Source organism: Myxine glutinosa, chromosome 2, assembly GCF_964187855.1.
Source record: "Myxine glutinosa chromosome 2, kmMyxGlut1.1, whole genome shotgun sequence".
Classification (NCBI taxonomy): Eukaryota; Metazoa; Chordata; class Myxini; order Myxiniformes; family Myxinidae; genus Myxine; species Myxine glutinosa.
Window position 1 is genome coordinate 114,781,048 of NC_136262.1, and position 23,984 is coordinate 114,805,031.

The 23,984-nt window shown below is 44.2% G+C and overlaps 1 protein-coding gene across 2 annotated transcripts; it reads left to right on the forward strand.

The window, feature by feature from the left end:
- The first annotated feature begins 225 nt into the window (after nucleotides 1–225).
- LOC137418243 (actin, cytoplasmic-like) lies at nucleotides 226–23,200 on the forward strand. 2 transcript variants are annotated; one of them, XM_078771442.1, is made up of 7 exons: nucleotides 226–512; nucleotides 4,699–4,857; nucleotides 14,977–15,054; nucleotides 15,170–15,478; nucleotides 15,641–15,817; nucleotides 15,906–16,061; nucleotides 22,790–23,200. In XM_078771442.1, the coding sequence occupies exons 1-7, from the start codon at nucleotides 363–365 to the stop codon at nucleotides 22,907–22,909; spliced, it is 1,149 nt and encodes a 382-aa protein (XP_078627568.1). In that variant the 5' UTR covers nucleotides 226–362; the 3' UTR covers nucleotides 22,910–23,200. The 2 variants fall into 2 exon arrangements, with proteins under 2 accessions (XP_078627568.1, XP_067960362.1); XM_068104261.2 differs by lacking the exon at nucleotides 226–512 and adding an exon at nucleotides 3,051–3,537.
- The last annotated feature ends 784 nt before the right edge of the window (nucleotides 23,201–23,984 follow it).

The window sequence follows — 23,984 nt, forward strand, 5'->3', positions numbered from 1 at the left end:
AATTATTTTTTAGAAATCTCGCAGCCGTAGGGGATAGTTTTTCATGGCCGGAAATATCCGAAGTTGAGACGGAATTCACCGAATTAATCAAGAAGGAAATTATATAAATTTTAATCTCATCCAGAATGCAAATGGTGTCATTTTGAACGAGGTACGGTACCTACTACACCTACCTACTACCAACTACCCAACCTACTGATGCCATAGTGATGGGTAAAATATAGAGTCCCTGTATAAAGAGAGTTGCGCCATGCGCTGACCCGAGATTTCTGGTCACGTGATTTCGTGGCGCCATTTTGTGTCTAACTTCACCGTGCGTGAACGTCAGCTTGGTACGGGAATGTTGTTTATTGCCAAACAAAATGACTGGTTGTTCTGCTTTTGGTTGTTCAAACCAATCTGGGAAATATAAGATGTATAGATTTCCAAGTGATAAAGTCAGAAGACAAATTTGGGAAGCGAAAGTCAGACGAAAGAGCTGGAAAGCGATCGACTCCTCGAGACTCTGCCAGGTAGGCCCACGCCACTTGATGATCGATGTTCAAAAGCAATTCTATCTGCTCGGTTTTTTTTTGGTTGTCTGTCCGTTGAAAACCCTTTTAAAGGGAAGTGATTTATGTTTGTTTATAATCTTCAAGGAGCTGACCAAAAATGCATTTCCGTGGGAAGAACCCTGCTCAATTTTTTTCGGGTAGTCCTAGCGGACCGCATATTGTCATTGATTGATGAAATGTCCCGGTACAGTGCCATTGCCTGGTCTGCGGTTGGGTAGTCTGCGGGCAATGTCACTGTACTGTTTCAGAGGGAATTAATTTTGATTTTATAGGGGTGGGAAACCCATGGTCCGTTTTGTTTTCAGTTGTCTGTCCGTCCATTCAAAACTTATTCCGAGGCAAGTTATTTTTTTGGTTTAAAATCTTTAGCCTAATCGGCAATCATAAAAGCAATTTTAGGGGGGGACCTGCTCAATTTTTTTGCGGGTTGTGCAGCCATCCATACGTCCAAAATTTGACGAGTTATTGTTTGCTTTGTACAGTGCTCATGCGTCTTGTGGCATATTTGCTCAAATATTTCCCACCCCGGGATTTATGGCCAAATTGTAGTGATGGAAGATTTTGCACATTGGACAATCCCTATATATTTAACCTGGTGACAGCTATCGTTCCCAAAACATACAATATGAGAGTAGTGAACAGAGTAGTGATGAGTCTCACTTGTGAGGAGTGAACGGAGTAGTGATGAGTCTCACTTGTGAGGAGTGAACGGAGTAGTGATGAGTTTCACTTGTGAGGAGTGAACGGAGTAGTGATGAGTTTCACTTGTGAGGAGTGAACGGAGTAGTGATGAGTCTCACTTGTGAGGAGTGAACGGAGTAGTGATGAGTTTCACTTGTGAGGAGTGAACGGAGTAGTGATGAGTTTCACTTGTGAGGAGTGAACGGAGTAGTGATGAGTCTCACTTGTGAGGAGTGAACGGAGTAGTGATGAGTCTCACTTGTGAGGAGTGAACGGAGTCGTGATGAGTCTCACTTGTGAGGAGTGAACGTAGTGGGATGAAGTGTTGGTCTGGTCAGAGTGTTGTATTACGGGCAGAGTTTTCTTACGGTCTGAATGTATGAATCATGTTCTGTACTGAATGTATGAACCAAGTTTTGTACTGAATGTTTACTGTGTTGGCCTCATCGTGTTCCTGGTGAAATTAAACAAGTTATGGTGAATACGACGTCTTATCTGTGCTTTTCCATATCTGTTCGACTAGACGAACCGTGCACACTGTAGGTATTTTTTAAAGTTTTTTCTCTGTTTAATTACGGCTTGGCGCAGTCGAAAATTAAGTGTTAATTAAGTCGCCAGCTATGAAACATATTAATCGATCAGGCAATATCCATCAGAGTTCTGGGCAAAGGTGTAGTAATAAATGAACGTTTCAATCTTACGAGATGCCGATGACGTTTTCCTTATGTCAGAGACAGAAGCTGACTTGCAGCTTGTTAAATCATTACAATGGAAATTGAATATAAATGTCGATAAAACTAAAGTTGTACACTATAGAAATATGGCAATACCACGTACAGAATTTGTTTTAAGTGTGTTAGACTATATGTCGGCTGGAAGTCCTACACCGGAATTGCTCTCGGCACCCTTTAAAAAATATTGGATATGCCCACACTCCTTTCTAAAAGTTATTAAAATTCAGAGAACGACAGCATTGGTTTGTCTTACTTATAATGTTAGCTCTTATATGCAGTGTTGGCTTGTAATATGCATTGCCATACGACTTTTAATATCACCACACAGCTCTTTTTCACGGCAATAGCTGAGTTTTTGACAAAACAAATATCACCTGTATGTAATAATAAGACTAAATATGTGTAGTAATTTTTTTTTCGCAGGTTTAGAATATATCACCCCATATCGCGAATGTACATGTATATCTAATCCGACACACTTAGACACAAAATGGCGTCCAAATTTGAGTTGACACAATTCTCTATATACAGGGACTCTAGGTAAAATAGTGGCAAGAGGCTTTGGCTTCGCCGGCTCATTGCGCCTTTGCAGTCGGGTACTCGTAGGGACACGGGTTGAATCCCTGCTTGAGAGAATTCCAACCCCCTCCCCGCCATCACGGCCGTCTCTCCAACTCACAATCGCACGAGATATGCGGAACGGACGACCCAAAACCAATATAAACATCATTAAACATCATTCGAATATAAACATCATTAAAAGTAAATAACGACCTCGGCCAAAGTTCAAACGACGTTTAATCTCGACGTGAGAGAATGCCACATAGCTATTTGGGCGGTGTATACGCTGGCAGATCGTGATCACGATTTGAAACACGATGGAATAATATTTACCGATATGAACAGTGATGTGGTTTTATTGAAATTCTAGAAATACTGTTTAGATTTTGATGATTTGCGTGTGATATGATTTAACGGATGTTTATATGAATCGTTTAAAATAAAAAAAAGCCTTCAATTTTTGATATTTTACCTTTTCATTTGGGCCTCCCAATTGAAGCCCCGCCTCCCAATTGAAGCCCCGCCTCCCAATTGAAGCCCCGCCCGCAGGGCGGGTACCGTTGCTCGTGTTAAAAACCGTTTTTAATAAATAATTTAAACAGGAAAAGTTAATTAACACCTTAAATGAAGGTGCGCTGCAGGTGTTTTACGATTTCCAAAACATTGGCACGAAAGGAATATTTGGGAGCGGGACATTCCCAATGGAATGTCGAATCAGGATAAACAGACTACTGACTACGTCATAAAACAAGGAAAGAACATGCGATGGGGACGTCCGCGATTATGACGTCACAAAGGGCGGTCTGACGCAGCGCACCTGTTCGCGAAGCGCGGTGCGATTTCTCCGCACTAACAGCAGTAGCGTGCACCTTTCGTGCACCAGGTGCACGATCATGGCGGCCGTGGTGATCGACAACGGATCTGGTCTGTGCAAGGCCGGACTGGCGGGGGAGAAGGAGCCCAAAGTGATCTTCACGAACATCGTGGGACGTGCCAAGGCGAAATCGGTGCGTGTCACGTGATCCACGTTCACTTCACACACCTGTTGGTTGGCTTTGTGGGACGTTCATCGGGAGGGATTGTTGGTGGAAACAAATCATGACGGTGATAATACCTGAATTATACCTGTATCCATAACACCTACCTGGTGGGGTTCCGGTCGTCCTGCCGTGGGTTAATGGGCCACAGAGACCTGGTTGTAGTGGACAGACGCTCATCTCCCAATGGGGCGCGGTGGTAGTTGTGGTACATTGGGTGATAAAGTTGATTTTCACGCAATTAAAACGATGCCGGATGAGCAATTCCTGAATTGATACAAAACGTTCCATTGTCCAATAAAACGACCTTCCAACCCTTTTAGACCCTAAGGTGGTGCAAAATGGTCTAAGCAGTGTCGGGTCTTAAGGACTAAACAGGTCTAAAGGCCGACAGGGTGTAAAGATCTGAAGGGTCTATGGGGGTTTGAAGTAGTCTATGGTATCAAAGAGGTGTGAAGGGTATATTACAATAGTAGTTAAGCTCTAAAGCGTTGAAAGGGTCTGAAAAGGTATAAATGCCAAAAGGGTTTACAGGTGTGAAGGGTCTATAGGGATTTAAATGGTCATAATAGGGTCTAAAGCTTTGTGGGGTTTAAAGGGTCAAGGGGTCTAAGTATTATATTGGGTCTGAGGTGCCCAAAGGGGTCTTGATGGTTTTTAAGGGGTCTAATAGTCTAAAGCTCCAAAGCATACAGTCCTACAGTAGTTGGGGGTCTATAGGGTTTTAAAAGGACGAAAAGGGAAAAATAAGTAAGAAAAAAGGACAACAAAGGACTGTCCTGTCCCCCCCCCCCACGGACGTCTGCGTTGACTTATTGTACCCGAGGCAAGCCACGACCGTTTGATAAATAAATAAACAACATTCATGCAGGTGAACGATTTTTCTGCAAGGGGGTGAAATGTGCAAAATGCAGGTGAGTTGGAAAGCCTGGGGTTCACGGCAGGTTACCTTTTATACACAGGTACCCGTAGTACTTAAGTAACTATGTGAAGTCGAACACAGGACATTATTATTGAGTATATTTGACCCCACAACCTGAGTGGTGCCGATCCAGTGCGGCTCCAGTGCTGTGGTTACGGGTCTTGTGAGCACATGCGGCCCAGGTGGTTAACCTTCACCATGTACATCAGGTCATGATTGGAGCCAAACAAAAGGACTGCTACATCGGTGATAAAGCCCAGGCCAAGCGTGGGGTCCTCACCCTCTCATACCCGGTCAAGAACGGTGTGGTCGAGTCCTGGGACGACATGGAAAAGATCTGGCGATACGTGTTTGACGAGCAACTCAAGGTTCTTGAGATAAACACATTTCATGCGACCCGACCATAGACACACTCCACACAATTAGAGCGACCAGAGACACACTCCACACATTCAGAGCGACCAGAGACACACTCCACACAATTAGAGCGACCAGAGACACACTCCACACAATTAGAGCGACCAGAGACACACTCCACACAATTAGAGCGACCATAGACACACTCCACACATTTAGAGCGACCATAGACACACTCCACACATTTAGAGCGACCATAGACACACTCCACACATTTAGAGCGACCATAGACACACTCCATCCATTCAGAGCGACCATAGACACACATCCACACATTTAGAGCGACCACAGATACACTCCACACATTAAATGTGACCATAGACACTCCACACATTAAGAGCGACCACAGACACCCTCCACACATTCAGAGCGACCATAGACACACTCCACACATTTAATGCGACCATTGAAACACATCCACCCATTTAGAGCGACCATACACACTCCACACATTTAATGTGACCATAGACACACTCCACACATTTAATGTGACCATAGACACACTCCACACATTTAATGTAACCATATACACTCCACACATTTAATGTGACCAAAGACACACTCCACACATTTAATGTGACCAAAGATACACTCCACACGTTTAATGTGACCATAGACACACTCCACACATTTAATGTGACCATATACACTCCACACATTTAATGTGACCATAGACACACTCCACACATTTAATGTGACCATATACACTCCACACATTTAATGTGACCATAGATACACTCCACACATTTAATGTGACCATAGATACACTCCACACATTTAATGTGACCATAGATACACTCCACACATTTAATGTGACCATAGACACACTCCACACGTTTAATGTGACCATAGACACACTCCACACATTTAATGTGACCATATACACTCCACACGTTTAATGTGACCATAGACACACTCCACACATTTAATGTGACCATAGACACACTCCACACATATAGAGCGACCATAGACACACTCTACACATTTAATGTGACCATAGACACACTCCACACATTTAGAGCGTCCATAGAAACACTCCACACATTTAGAGCGACCATAGACACACTCCCCACATTTAGAGCGACCATAGACACGCTCCACACATTTAGAGCGACCATAGACACACTCCACACATATAGAGTGACCATAGACACACTTCACACATTTAGAGCAACCATAGACACACTCCGCACATTTAATGTGACCATAGACACACTCCACACATTTAATGTGACCATAGACACACTCCACACATTTAATGTGACCATAGACACACATCCACACATTTAGAGCGAACATAGACACACTCCACACAATTAGAGCGAACATCGACACACTCCACACATTTAATGTGACCATAGACACACTCCACACATTTAGAGCGAACATCGACACACTCCACACATTTAATGTGACCATAGACACACTCCACACATTTAATGTTACGATAGACACACTGCACACATTAAATGTGACCATAGACACACTCCACACATTTAATGTGACCAAAGACACACTCCACACATTTAATGTGACCATAGACACTCCACACATTTAATGTTACGATAGACACACTGCACACATTAAATGTGACCATAGACACACTCCACACATTTAATGTGACCAAAGACACATGCCACACATTTAATGTGACCATAGACACACTCCACACATTGAATGCGACCATAGACACACATCCACACACTTAAAGCGACCACAGACACACTCCACACATTTAATGTGACCATAGACACACCCCACACAATTAATGTGACCATTCACACACTCCACACATTTAATGTGACCATAGACACACACATCCACACATTTAATGTGACCATGGACACTCTCCACACATTTAATGTGACCATAGACACACTCCACACAATTAATGTGACCATAGACACACTCCACACATTTAATGTGACCATAGACACACTCCACACATTTAATGTGACCATTCACACACTCCACACATTTAATGTGACCATTCACACACTCCACACATTTAATGTGACCATGGACACTCTCCACACATTTAATGTGACCACAGACACACTCCACACATTTAATGTGACCATAGACACACTCCACACATTTAATGTGACCATAGACACACTCCACACATTTAATGTGACCATAGACACACTCCACACATTTAATGTGACCATTCACACACTCTACACATTTAATGTGACCATTCACACACTCCACACATTTAATGTGACCATAGACACACACATCCACACATTTAATGTGACCATAGACACACTCCACACATTTAATGTGACCATAGACACACTCCACATTTAATGTGACCATTTCCACTCCACACATTTAATGTGACCATCGACACACTCCACACATTTCATGTGACCATAGACACACTCCACACATTTAATGTGACCATATACACTCCACACATTTAAAGCGACCATAGACACACTCCACACATTTAATGTGACCATAGACACACTCCACACATTTAATGTGACCAGACACACTCCACACATTTAATGTGACCATAGACACTCCACACATTTAATGTGACCAAAGACACATGCCACACATTTAATGTGACCATAGACACACTCCACACATTTAATGTGACCATAGACACACTCCACACATTTAATGTGACCAAAGACACACTCCACACATTTAATGTGCCCATAGACACTCCACACATTTAATGTGACCAAAGACACACGCCACACATTTCATGTGACCAAAGACACACTCCACACATTTAATGTGACCAAAGACACACTCCACACATTTAATGTGACCAAAGACACACGCCACACATTTAATGTGACCAAAGACACACGCCACACATTTAATGTGACCATAGACACACTCCACACATTGAATGCGACCATAGACACACATCCACACACTTAAAGCGACCACAGACACACTCCACACATTTAATGTGACCATAGACACACCCCACACAATTAATGTGACCATAGACACACTCCACACATTTAATGTGACCATAGACACACTCCACACATTTAATGTGACCATTCACGCACTCCACACATTTAATGTGACCATAGACACACACATCCACACATTTAATGTGACCATGGACACTCTCCACACATTTAATGTGACCATAGACACACTCCACACATTTAATGTGACCATAGACACACTCCACACAATTAATGTGACCATAGACACACTCCACACATTTAATGTGACCATAGACACACACATCCACACATTTAATGTGACCATGGACACTCTCCACACATTTAATGTGACCATAGACACACTCCACACATTTAATGTGACCATAGACACACTCCACACATTTAATGTGACCATAGACACACTCCACACAATTAATGTGACCATAGACACACTCCACACATTTAATGTGACCATAGACACACTCCACACATTTAATGTGACCATTCACACACTCCACACATTTAATGTGACCATATACACACACATCCACACATTTAATGTGACCATTGACACTCTCCACACATTTAATGTGACCATAGACACACTCCACACATTTAATGTGATCATAGACACACTCCACACATTTAATGTGACCATAGACACACTCCACACATTTAATGTGACCATAGACACTCTCCACACATTTAATGTGACCATAGACACACTCCACACATTTAATGTGACCATAGACATTCTCCACACATTTAATGTGACGATAGACACACTGCACACATTAAATGTGACCATAGACACACTCCACACATTCAGAGCGACCATAGAAACACTCCCCACATTTAGAGCGACCATAGAAACACTCCCCACATTTAGAGCGACCGTAGACACACTCCACACATTTAGAGTGACCATAGACACACTCCACACATTTAGAGCGACCATAGACACACTCCACACATTTAATGTGACCATAGACACACTCCACACATTTAATGTGACCATAGACACACTCCACACATTTAATGTGACCATAGACACACATCCACACATTTAGAGCGACCAGAGACACACTCCACACATTTAGAGCGAACATCGACACACTCCACACATTTAGAGCGACCATAGACACACTCCACACATTTAATGTGACCATAGACACACATCCACACATTTAATGTGACCATAGACACACATCCACACATTTAGTGTGACCATAGACACACATCCACACATTTAGAGCAACCGTAGACACACTCCACACAATTAGAGCGACCAGAGACACACTCCGCACATTTAATGTGACCATCGACACACTCCACACATTTCATGTGACCATAGACACACTCTACACAATTAATGTGACCATAGACACTCCACACATTTAATGCGACCAGAGACACACTCCACACATATAGAGCGACCATAGACACACTCTACACATTTAATGTGACCATAGACACACTCCACACATTGAATGTGACCATAGACACACTCCACACATTTAATGTGACCATAGACACACTCCACACATTTAATGTGACCATAGACACACTCCACACAATTAATGTGACCATAGACACACTCCACACATTTAATGTGACCATAGACACACTCCACACATTTAATGTGACCATAGACACGCTCCACACATTTAATGTGACCATTCACACACTCCACATTTAATATGACCATATACACTCCACACATTTAATGTGACCATCGACACACTCCACACATTTAATGTGACCATAGACACACTCCACACATTTAATATGACCATATACACTCCACACATTTCATGTGACCATAGACACACTCCACACATTTAATGTGACCATAGACACACTCCACATTTAATATGACCATATACACTCCACACATTTAATGTGACCATAGACACACTCCACACATTTAATATGACCATATACACTCCACACATTTAATGTGACCATATACACTCCACACATTTAATGTGACCATAGACACACTCCACACATTTAATATGACCATATACACTCCACACATTTAATGTGACCATAGACACACTCCGCACATTTAATGTGACCATAGACACACTCCACACATTTAATGTGACCATAGACACACATCCACACATTTAGAGAGACCGTAGACACACTCCACACAATTAGAGCGACCATAGACACACTCCACACATTTAGAGCGACCATAGACACACTCCACACATTTAGAGCGAACATCGACACACTCCACACATTTAATGTGACCATAGACACACTCCACACATTTAATGTTACGATAGACACACTGCACACATTAAATGTGACCATAGACACACTCCACACATTTAATGTGACCAAAGACACACTCCACACATTTAATGTGACCATAGACACACTCCACACATTTAATGTTACGATAGACACACTGCACACATTAAATGTGACCATAGACACACTCCACACAATTAATGTGACCAAAGACACACTCCACACATTTAATGTGACCATAGACACACCCCACACAATTAATGTGACCATAGACACACTCCACACATTTAATGTGACCATAGACACACTCCACACATTTAATGTGACCATTCACACACTCCACACATTTAATGTGACCATAGACACACACATCCACACATTTAATGTGACCATGGACACTCTCCACACATTTTATGTGACCATAGACACACTCCACACATTTAATGTGACCATAGACACACTCCACACAATTAATGTGACCATAGACACACTCCACACATTTAATGTGACCATAGACACAATCCACACATTTAATGTGACCATAGACACACTCCACACATTTAATGTGACCATGGACACTCTCCACACATTTAATGTGACCATAGACACACTCCACACATTGAATGTGACCATAGACACACTCCACACATTTAATGTGACCATAGACACACTCCACACATTTAATGTGACCATAGACACACTCCACACATTTAATGTGACCATTCACACACTCCACACATTTAATGTGACCATTCACACACTCCACACATTTAATGTGACAATAGACACACACATCCACACATTTAATGTGACCATGGACACACTCCACACATTTAATGTGACCATTCACACACTCCACACATTTAATGTGACCATTCACACACTCCACACATTTAATGTGACCATAGACACACTCCACACATTTAATGTGACCATAGACACACTCCACATTTAATATGACCATTTCCACTCCACACATTTAATGTGACCATCGACACACTCCACACATTTCATGTGACCATAGACACACTCCACACATTTAATGTGACCATATACACTCCACACATTTAAAGCGACCATAGACACACTCCACACATTTAATGTGACCATAGACACACTCCACACATTTAATGTGACCAAAGACACACTCCACACATTTAATGTGACCATAGACACTCCACACATTTAATGTGACCAAAGACACACGCCACACATTTAAAGTGACCATAGACACACTCCACACATTTAATGTGACGATAGACACACTCCACACATTTAATGTGACCAAAGACACACTCCACACATTTAATGTGACCATAGACACTCCACACATTTAATGTGACCAAAGACACACGCCACACATTTAATGTGACCAAAGACACACTCCACACATTTAATGTGACCAAAGACACACGCCACACATTTAATGTGACCAAAGACAAACGCCACACATTTAATGTGACCATAGACACACTCCACACATTGAATGCGACCATAGACACACATCCACACACTTAAAGCGACCACAGACACACTCCACACATTTAATGTGACCATAGACACACCCCACACAATTAATGTGACCAGAGACACACTCCACACATTTAATGTGACCATAGACACACTCCACACATTTAATGTGACCATTCACACACTCCACACATTTAATGCGACCATAGACACACGCATCCACACATTTAATGTGACCATGGACACTCTCCACACATTTAATGTGACCATGGACACTCTCCACACATTTAATGTGACCATAGACACACTCCACACATTTCATGTGACCATAGACACACTCCACACAATTAATGTGACCATAGACACACTCCACACATTTAATGTGACCATAGACACACTCCACACATTTAATGTGACCATTCACACACTCCACACATTTAATGTGACCATAAACACACACATCCACACATTTAATGTGACCATTGACACTCTCCACACATTTAATGTGACCATAGACACACTCCACACATTTAATGTGACCATAGACACACTCCACACATTTAATGTGACCATAGACACTCTCCACACATTTAATGTGACAATAGACACACTCCACACATTTAATGTGACCATAGACATTCTCCACACATTTAATGTGATGATAGACACACTGCACACATTAAATGTGACCATAGACACACTCCACACATTCAGAGCGACCATAGAAACACTCCCCACATTTAGAGCGACCGTAGACACACTCCACACATTTAGAGTGACCATAGACAAACTCCACACATTTAGAGCGACCATAGACACACTCCACACATTTAATGTGACCATAGACACACTCCACACATTTAATGTGACCATAGACACACATCCACACATTTAGAGCGACCAGAGACACACTCCACACATTTAGAGCGAACATAGACACACTCCACACATTTAGAGCAACCATAGACACACTCCACACATTTAATGTGACCATAGACACACATCCACACATTTAATGTGACCATAGACACACATCCACACATTTAGTGTGACCATAGACACACATCCACACATTTAGAGTGACCGTAGACACACTCCACACAATTAGAGCGACGAGAGACACACTCCGCACATTTAATGTGACCATCGACACACTCCACACATTTCATGTGACCATAGACACACTCTACACAATTAATGTGACCATAGACACTCCACACATTTAATGCGACCAGAGACACACTCCACACAATTAATGCGACCATAGACACACTCCACACATTTAATGTGACCATAGACACACTCCACACATTGAATGTGACCATGGACACACTGCACACATTTAATGTGACCATGGACACACTGCACACATTAAATGTGACCATGGACACACTCCACACATTTAAAGTGACCATAGACACACTCCACACATTTAATATGACCGTGTACACTCCACACATTTCATGTGACCATAGACACACCCCACACATTTAATGTGACCATAGACACACTCCACATTTAATATGACCATATACACTCCACACATTTAATGTGACCATAGACACACTCCACACATTTAATATGGCCATATACACTCCACACATTTAATGTGACCATATACACTCCACACATTTAATGTGAGCATAGACACACTCCACACATTTAATATGACCATATACACTCCACACATTTAATGTGACCATAGACACACTCCACACATTTAATGTGACCATAGACACAATCCACACATTTAATGTGACCATATACACCCCACACATTTAAAGCGACCATAGACATACTCCACACATTTAATGTGACCATAGACACACTCCACACATTTAATGTGACCAAAGACACACTCCACACATTTAATGTGACCATAGACACACTCCACACATTTAATGTTACGATAGACACACTGCACACATTAAATGTGACCATAGACACACTCCACACATTTAATGTGACCAAAGACACACGCCACACATTTAATGTGACCATAGACACACTCCACACATTGAATGCGACCATAGACACACATCCACACACTTAAAGCGACCACAGACACACTCCACACATTTAATGTGACCATAGACACACCCCACACAATTAATGTGACCATAGACACACTCCACACATTTAATGTGACCATAGACACAATCCACACATTTAATGTGACTATTCACACACTCCACACATTTAATGTGACCATAGACACACACATCCACACATTTAATGTGACCATGGACACTCTCCACACATTTAATGTGACCATAGACACACTCCACACATTTAATGTGACCATAGACACACTCCACACATTTAATGTGACCATAGACACACTCCACACAATTAATGTGACCATAGACACACTCCACACATTTAATGTGACCATAGACACACTCCACACATTTAATGTGACCATAGACACACTCCACACATTTAATGTGACCATAGATACACTCCACACATTTAATGTGACCATTCACACACTCCACACATTTAATGTGACCATAGACACACACATCCACACATTTAATGTGACCATGGACACTCTCCACACATTTAATGTGACCATAGACACACTCCACACATTTAATGTGACCATAGACACACTCCACACATTTAATGTGACCATTGACACACTCCACACATTTAATGTGACCAAAGACACACTCCACACATTTAATGTGACCATGGACACACTCCACACATTGAATGCGACCATAGACACACATCCACACATTTACAACGACCACAGACACACTCCACACATTTAATGTGACCATAGACACACTCCACACAATTAATGTGACCATAGACACACTCCACACATTTAATGTGACCATAGACACACTCCACACATTTAATGTGACCATTCACACACTCCACACATTTAATGTGACCATAGACACACACATCCACACATTTAATGTGACCATGGACACTCTCCACACATTTAATGTGACCATAGACACACTCCACACATTTAATGTGACCATAGACACACTCCACACAATTAATGTGACCATATACACACTCCACACATTTAATGTGACCATAGACACACTCCACACATTTAATGTGACCATATACACACTGCACACATTAAATGTGACCATAGACACACTCCACACATTTAATGTGACCATAGACACACTCCACACATTTAATGTGACCATAGACACACTGCACACATTAAATGTGACCATAGACACACTGAACACATTAAATGTGACCATAGACACACTGCACACATTAAATGTGACCATAGACACACTGCACACATTAAATGTGACCATAGACACATCCGTAACTACACCACTGGTTATTGGAGGGATCGATGCCAGGTGTACCTCCAGAGACTGACCTTTGACCCTTTGTTACTTTACCTGCTCCACGATCCTTCAGGTCAAATCAAAAGACTTCAAGTGCATGGTGACAGAAGCTCCGCTGAACCCACTCGCCAACCGGGAAAAGATGGCACAGGTAAATGGACGGACGGACTAGTCATTGGTCATTATATACTGGCACGTGCATTGTTTAGTCTCCATCCTTGTGAAGGTCCTCTCCTATTCTGACCCAACACCTGTTCATGTTGCAGGTGTTGTTTGAGAAGTTCGAAGTCCCCAGTCTGTATGCGGCCATACAGGGGGTGCTCGCTATGTACGCGGCCGGACGAATCACGGGACTGGCTCTGGACTCTGGGGACGGTGTGACCCACACGATGCCCATATACGAGGGTTACTGCATCCCTCACGCCGTGCTGCGCCTCAACATGGCCGGCAGGAGCATCACCAAGTACCTGGTGCGCATCCTCACGGAGAGTGGGCACACCTTTACCAGCACGGCGGAGCTCGAGATCGTGCGGAACATGAAGGAGACCCTGTGCTTCGTGTCGGTGGATATCAAGGTGGATATTCATTTAAGGGTCTTTTTGAGAGTTTTTGTAACGTCTTCTTGGAAAGGATTGTCTTTGTAAACAAGCCCTGTATCTCCACCTGCCCATATACCTTCAAACTGCAGCTCGAGATGGTTACCTGTGTTGGCATTCATGATATACCTTGTTCAACAGGGAGACATGGCCAAGAAGAAAGAGGAATTCGAGAAGGAGTACAAGCTTCCGGATGGGAAGGTGATCAAAATCCACAACCAGGTGTTCCGAGCACCTGAAACTCTGTTTCAACCGCAGAACATCGGGATGGAGGCTGCACTGGGTGTGGATAAGATCGTGTACAACAGCATCATGAAGGTGAGTCTACACCTGTTGCTCGCACACCATTGAATGTAAACCACCTCCTCGTCCCTCTTGATGAACACAAGGACAACCTGCGTTTCAGTGCGACATCGATGTCCGAAAGGATCTGTACGCAAACATCGTCCTCGCCGGAGGTTCGACCCTGTTCCCGGGGATGGACGACCGTTTGACCAAGGAGGTCACAGCCAAAGCACCCCCGGGGACGACCGTCAAGTGTCATGCCGCTCCAGAGCGCAAGGTAACTGTACCCGACGGGTAATCATACTAACCGGTAACATAAGGGCACTGCACCCTAATGGTAACCATACCCGACGGGTAATCATATTGACTGGTAACATAAGGGCACTGCACCCCAATGGTAACCATACCCTACGGGTAATCATACTGACCGGTAACATAAGGGCACTGCACCCTAATGGTAACCATACCCTATGGGTGATCATACTGACCGGTAACATAAGGGCACTGCACCTAAATGGTAACTGTACCCCACCTGAGACATAAGGGCACTGCACCCTAATGGTAACCATACCCTATGGGTGATCATACTGACTGGTAACATAAGGGCACTGCACCTAAATGGTAACTGTACCCCACCTGAGACATAAGGACACTGCATCCTAATGGTAACCATACCCTACGGCTACGGGTAATCATACTGACCGGTAACATAAGGACACTGCATCCTATTGGTAACCATACCCTACGGGTAATCATACTGACTGGTAACATAAGGGCACTGCACCTAAATGGTAACTGTACCCCACCTGAAACATAAGGGCACTGCACCCTAATGGTAACCATACCCTACCTGTAACATGAGGGCACTGCACCTGAATGGTAACATAAGGACACTGCACCCGAATGGGAACCGTACCCTACTGGTAACATAAGGGCACTGCACCCTAATGGTAACCGTACCCTACCTGTAACATAAGGGCACTGCACCCCAATGGTAACCGCACCCTAACATAAGGGCACAAATCAGAACATAATAGAATCATTTCGTCTGTGTCACATCCCCAACATCTCCACCAAATTTCGTCTGTCACATCCTCAACCTCCACCGAATTTCGTCTGTGTCACATCCCTAACCTCCACCAAATTTCGTCTGTCACATCCTCAACCTCCACCGAATTTCGTCTGTGTCACATCCCTAACCTCCACCAAATTTCGTCTGTGTCACATCCCTAACCTCCACCAAATTTCGTCTGTGTCACATCCTCAACCACCACCAAATTTCGTCTGTGTCACATCCTCAACCTCCACCAAATTTAGTCTGTGTCACATCCTCAACCTCCACCAAATTTCGTCTGTGTCACATCCTCAACCTCCACCAAATTTAGTCTGTGTCACATCCTCAACCTCCACCAAATTTTGTCTGTGTCACATCCCCAACATCTCCACCAAATTTCGCCTGTCACATCCCCAACCTCCACTAAATTTCGTCTGTGTCACATCCCCAACACCTCCACCAAATTTCGTCTGTGTCACATCCCCGACCTCCACCAAATTTCGCCTGTGTCACATCCCCAACCTCCACTAAATTTCGTCTGTGTTACATCCCCAACCTCTCCACCAAATTTCGTCTGTGTCACATCCCCGACCTCCACCAAATTTCGCCTGTGTCACATCCCCAACCTCCACTAAATTTCGTCTGTGTCACATCCCCAACCTCCACCAAATTTCGCCTGTGTCACATCCCCAACCTCCACTAAATTTCGTCTGTGGCACATCCCCAACACCTCCACCAAATTTCGTCTGTGTCACATCCCCAACCTCCACCAAATTTCGCCTGTGTCACATCCCCAACCTCCACTAAATTTCGTCTGTGTCACATCCCCGACCTCCACCAAATTTCGTGTGTCACATCCCCAACCTCCACTAAATTTCGTCTGTGTCACATCCCCAACATCTCCACCAAATTTCGTCTGTGCCACATCCCCAACATCTCCACCAAATTTCGTCTGTGTCACATCCCCAACATCTCCACCAAATTTCGTCTGTGTCACATCCCCAACATCTCCACCAAATTTCGTCTGTGTCACATCCTCAACCTCCACCAAATTTCGTCAGTGTCACATCCCCAACATCTCCACCAAATTTCGTCTGTGTCACATCCCCAACATCTCCACCAAATTTCGTCTGTGTCACATCCTCAACCTCCACCAAATTTCGTCTGTGCCACATCCCCAACATCTCCACCAAATTTCGTCTGTGTCACATCCGCAACATCTCCACCAAATTTCGTCTGTGCCACATCCCCAACATCTCCACCAAATTTCGTCTGTGTCACATCCCCAACACCTCCACCAAATTTCGTCTGTGTCACATCCCCAACACCTCCACCAAATTTCGTCTGTGCCACATCCCCAACATCTCCACCAAATTTCGTCTGTGTCACATCCGCAACATCTCCACCAAATTTCGTCTGTGTCACATCCCCAACATCTCCACCAAATTTCGTCTGTGTCACATCCTCAACCTCCACCAAATTTCGGCCGAATCCGTCCACTACCTTTTGAAACATCTTCTTCACCAACAGACAGACAGGGGTGAAAACATACCCTCCATCCACCTTCGGTGGCGGCGGTAATAAGGTTCTGGGGCCAGATAATATGTACCTTAGTTTTGAAGTATATTGAAGGAGGTAGCTGAGTAGGTAAGCGAGATGTTATCGGATATTTTTAATAGCTCACCTGAGTCAGGACCGGTACCGGATAATTGGAGAGTAGTAAATATAACGCCGTTATTCAATAAAGAATCCATCGAAGAATTTGAGAACTATAAACCTGTTAGTTTGACTTGTGTTGTGAGGAAGGTGTTGGAGACATGAATTTGCGACCAGATGAGGAATCATATAAATATAAGCTAATTAAAGGTACTCAGCCTGGGTTTACCAAAGGTAGATCTTGTTTAACAAATATTTTAGAGAATAATGAAGATAGAGATTGCATGATACCATACAAGGGGCAATTTTGGAGCGTGTCACATGGGAGGATCTGGGGGTGGGTAAGAGATGTGGGGGGTAGGTAAGCAAACAGGACAATGCCAGGTAGCCATAGGTAAAGCAAACAGGGTTTTTTAGGTTGTATTTGCAGTGGGATAAATTATGTATAAATCAAACGATGTGGCTTTAACATTGTATAGGAATTTAGTGAGGGCCCATCTAGAATAGTGTGCAGTGTTGGTCACCACAACTGAGGCATCGTGAGGGATCAGTCCAGGGCTACTAGATTGTTTCCGGGCCTAGCTAGACTCAGCTATGAGCGGCTACTAGATTGATTACGGGCATAGCTAGGCTCAGCTATGAAGAGAGGCTACTAGATTGATTAAGGGCCTAGCTAGACTTAGCTATGAGCGGCTACTAGATTGATTACGGGCCTAGCTAGACTCAGCTATGAGCGGCTACTAGATTGATTACGGGCATAGTTAGGCTCAGCTATGAGCGGCTACTAGATTGATTACGGGCATAGTTAGGCTCAGCTATGAGCGGCTACTAGATTGATTAAGGGCCTAGCTAGACTCAGCTATGAGCGGCTACTAGATTGATTACGGGCATAGCTAGGCTCAGCTATGAGCGGCTACTAGATTGATTAAGGGCCTAGCTAGACTTAGCTATAAGCGGCGACTAGATTGATTACGGGCATAGCTAGGCTCAGCTATGAGCGGCTACTAGATTGATTAAGGGCCTAGCTAGACTTAGCTATAAGCGGCGACTAGATTGATTACGGGCATAGCTAGACTCAGCTATGAAGAGAGGCTACTAGATTGATTACGGGCCTAGCTAGACTCAGCTATGAGCGGCTACTAGATTGATTACGGGCATAGTTAGGCTCAGCTGAATGGCTACTAGATTGATTACGGGCATAGCTAGGCTCAGCTATGAGCGGCTACTAGATTGATTACGGGCATAGCTAGGCTCAGCTATGAGCGGCTACTAGATTGATTACGCGCATAGCTAGGCTCAGCTATGAGCGGCTACTAGATTGATTACGGGCATAGCTAGGCTCAGCTATGAGCGGCTACTAGATTGATTACGGGCATAGCTAGGCTCAGCTATGAGCGGCTACTAGATTGATTACGGGCATAGCTAGGCTCAGCTATGAGCGGCTACTAGATTGATTACGGGCATAGCTAGGCTCAGCTATGAGCGGCTACTAGATTGATTACGGGCCTAGCTAGACTCAGCTATGAGTGGCTACTAGATTGATTACGGGCATAGCTAGGCTCAGCTATGAGCGGCTACTAGATTGATTACGGGCATAGCTAGGCTCAGCTATGAGCGGCTACTAGATTGATTACGCGCATAGCTAGGCTCAGCTATGAGCGGCTACTAGATTGATTACGGGCATAGCTAGGCTCAGCTATGAGCGGCTACTAGATTGATTACGGGCATAGCTAGGCTCAGCTATGAGCGGCTACTAGATTGATTACGGGCATAGCTAGGCTCAGCTATGAGCGGCTACTAGATTGATTACGGGCATAGCTAGGCTCAGCTATGAGCGGCTACTAGATTGATTACGGGCATAGCTAGGCTCAGCTATGAGCGGCTACTAGATTGATTACGGGCATAGCTAGGCTCAGCTATGAGCGGCTACTAGATTGATTACGGGCATAGCTAGGCTCAGCTATGAGCGGCTACTAGATTGATTACGGGCCTAGCTAGACTCAGCTATGAGCGGCTACTAGATTGATTACGGGCCTAGCTAGACTCAGCTATGAGCGGCTACTAGATTGATTACGGGCCGAGCTAGACTCAGCTATGAGGAGTGAGTACTACATTGATTCCGGTCCTAGATAGACTCAGTTGTGAGGAGTGAGTACTAGATTGATTCCGGTCCTCGATAGACTCAGTTATGAGTGAGTACTAGATTGATTCCGGTCCTAGATAGACTGTTGTGAGGAGCGAGTAGTAGATTGATTCCGGGCTGAGCTAGACTCAGCTATGAAGAGAGGCCACTAGATTGTTTCTGGGCCAAGCTAGGCTCAGCCATGAAGAGAGGCCACTAGATTGTTACTGGGCCAAGCTAGGCTCAGCTATGAAGAGAGGCCACTAGATTGATTACGGGCCTAGATACTCAGCTATGAGCGGCTACTAGATTGATTACGGGCGTAGCTAGACAGCTATGAGGAGTGGGTACTACATTGATTCCGGTCCTAGATAGACTCAGTTGTGAGGAGTGAGTACTAGATTGATTCTGGGCCGAGCTAGACTCAGCTATGAGGAGTGAGTACTACATTGATTCCGGTCCTAGATAGACTCAGTCGTGAGGAGCGAGTACTAGCTTGATTCCGGGCCGAGCTAGACTCAGCTATGAGCGGCTACTAGATTGTTTCTGGGCATAGCTGGACTCAGCCATGAGGAGCGGCTACTAGATTGATTCCGGTCCTCGATAGACTCAGTTATGAGTGAGTACTAGATTGATTCCCGTCCTAGATAGACTGTTGTGAGGAGCGAGTACTAGATTGATTCCGGGCCGAGCTAGACTCAGCTATGAGCGGCTACTAGATTGTTTTCCGGGACTAGCTAGACTCAGCTATGAGCGGCTACTAGATTGTTTTCCGGGACTAGCTAGACTCAGCTATGAGGCTACTAGATTGATTACGGGCCTAGATACTCAGCTATGAGCGGCTACTAGATTGATTCCGGGCATAGCTAGACTCAGCTATGAGCGGCTACTAGATTGATTCCGGGCCTAGCTAGACTCAGCTATGAGAGGCTACGAGATTGATTCCGGTCCTCGATAGACTCAGCTATGAGGCTACTAGATTGATTACGGGCCTAGATAGAGTCAGTTGTGAGGAGTGAGTACTAGATTGATTCCGGGCCGAGCTAGACTCAGCTATGAGGAGAGGCTACTAGATTGATTCCGGTCCTCGATAGACTCAGCTATGAGGCTACTAGATTGATTACGGGCCTAGATAGAGTCAGTTGTGAGGAGTGAGTACTAGATTGATTCCGGGCCGAGCTAGACTCAGCTATGAGCGGCTACTAGATTGTTTTCCGGGACTAGCTAGACTCAGCTATGAGCGGCTACTAGATTGTTTTCCGGGACTAGCTAGACTCAGCTATGAGGCTACTAGATTGATTATGGGCCTAGATAAACTCAGCTATGAAGAGGTGGTACTCGATCGATTCCGGGACTAGCTAGACTCAGCTATGAGGAGCGGCTGAAGGAGACGGGGCTTCATACATTAGAGAGGAAGTGATGACGCGGGGTATGGCAGAGATGTTTAATATAATTAACGGTATAAATAAAAGAAGTGAAGAATAGTTATGAAATACAGGAGAAACTGATAGTGCCAGGGGGCATAGCCTGATAGTAAAAAGAGAGGAGAGTTAAGACGGCAGTAAGACAAGGATTTTTCACTCCGAGTAGACAATGCATGGAATGGTTTCCCTTGAGTGGTTGTGGCAGCAGACAGTAGTTAAGTTTACATCAGAATTAGATATGTACCTGGATGCATGAGAGATAGAAGGGTATCAGGATATTGGCAGGTATTTTCGGTAGCTCGAGTATGGATGGGTGATTCTGTGCGGAGTGTCATGTCTGTAGTGGGGTCTCGTCAAGATGTGTGTGGTGTGTGGTTGATAATTCTCACGCAAGAAACGCCTTCACCCACTCTTCACTCGCCCACCCTCTCCTCCCCCCTCCCCCCGGGAAATAAAAATTAGAAATAAAATAAAAACCACAAAAAAATTGCATTTTTCTTTTTTATTTAAACCATTAAAATAAATATATTTCCCATTTTAATTTTGCCCCCCTTGGGATATCCCACATTATCTCAACCATATTCCTCCCCTCACTCCCCCAATGAAAGTCGTTTTAACAGATAGTTGGTCTTGTGTTGATGTGGCGCAGGCATGATGGGTCAAATGGCCTCCTCCTGCGTCTAGTTTCCTTGTGTATTCCGTGCAAACCAAAGTACATTGCCTCGTCCCCTGGTGTGTGCACGACCCAGACTTCGGCGTGGTCCGGTGGCTCCATACTCGCTTCCCTCTCGGGCTTTGCGGACCAGTGGGTCACGGCGGCGGAGTACAAGGAGGTCGGGCCCAACATCATATTTCAGAAATGTTTCTGAGCAACCAATCGAACAGCAAGTGCTCACTGCAGAAACTACAACTTTCACAACATACAAGACATGGACAAAGCTGGGACATGGAAGCTTCGAGGTTTGGAACTAGGTATGAAAACAAGGATCACAGCCATCTGATGATGTCACTAGCTAGAGGCCTGCAAGCCTGAAAAAAAGCACAAGGTACTCAGGAAATGTGACACAAACTTACAAACCCTTTTTTTGTTGTTGTTCAAAAAAAGTCACTCAAACATGACGGTTTTTCAAAAATTCAAAATAAAGCTCAAATTACCAACAGCGGATGTTCGACCCAAATTCTTGGAATACTGCACTCAAACTTTCAATTACTCTCCAGAACACTGGAATTGCCTCACTACAGCTCAACTGCGGTGGATGTGACCATCTTTCTCGGGACAAGAAGGTACTCCAAAGAGAGGCCCCTAAAGTAAACTGGGCTATCCCACATCCAGGGGTAAATTAAATGCACATAAATATAATCTTTTCAAGTCGAAGAGGTAAAGGATGCCGACGCCTCCCTTTGGTAAGCTTTCACCAATGGAGGGAATACCATATTATGGTAAAATTTTGTGATGTCGGCCATCCTGGGCTGGCAGGATTGGCTGGAGGCATGCACTGAAATTGTTTGAAACAATTTCAAACAAAATGAAACTGAAACAAACCTCACCCATCAGGCCTGGGTTTGAATCTCGGCCCAGCTACAAACTGCCATCCTGGTGTCTCGCAGGCAGGGCGAGGTATTGATGCGTTTGCCGTCCCTCGGATGGACGTTAAACAGGCATCCCATCGCCACCATTAGTGAGTGAATGTTCAAGATGGTCTGGTGTCCTTCACGAAGGGTAGGTGAACTATGTCACCCTGAACAAAACACAAATTCCTGCCAGAACCGATGGAGGGTGCTGCGTCAGCGGCACCCTCAGCCAATGATGCCGCTCAGCTTTGTGCTACATACAAAATAGAACGAAGAGGTCAGACACCTTTGTACATCACGGATAACCGTGACCGCCTGTTACCCTCGTACTTTAGGAAAACGTATGTTACCAGAAAATAACTTCACTAAAAG

Excerpts from the sequence above, each read along its gene's own strand:
- LOC137418243 (XM_078771442.1), top strand. The coding sequence starts at position 363 with ATGACTGGTTGTTCTGCTTTTGGTTGTTCAAACCAATCTGGGAAATAT. Across the intron at positions 15,479-15,640 it reads TCGTGTCGGTGGATATCAAG|GGAGACATGGCCAAGAAGAA; the intron begins GTGGATATTCAT and ends CTTGTTCAACAG. Across the intron at positions 15,818-15,905 it reads TGTACAACAGCATCATGAAG|TGCGACATCGATGTCCGAAA; the intron begins GTGAGTCTACAC and ends CCTGCGTTTCAG.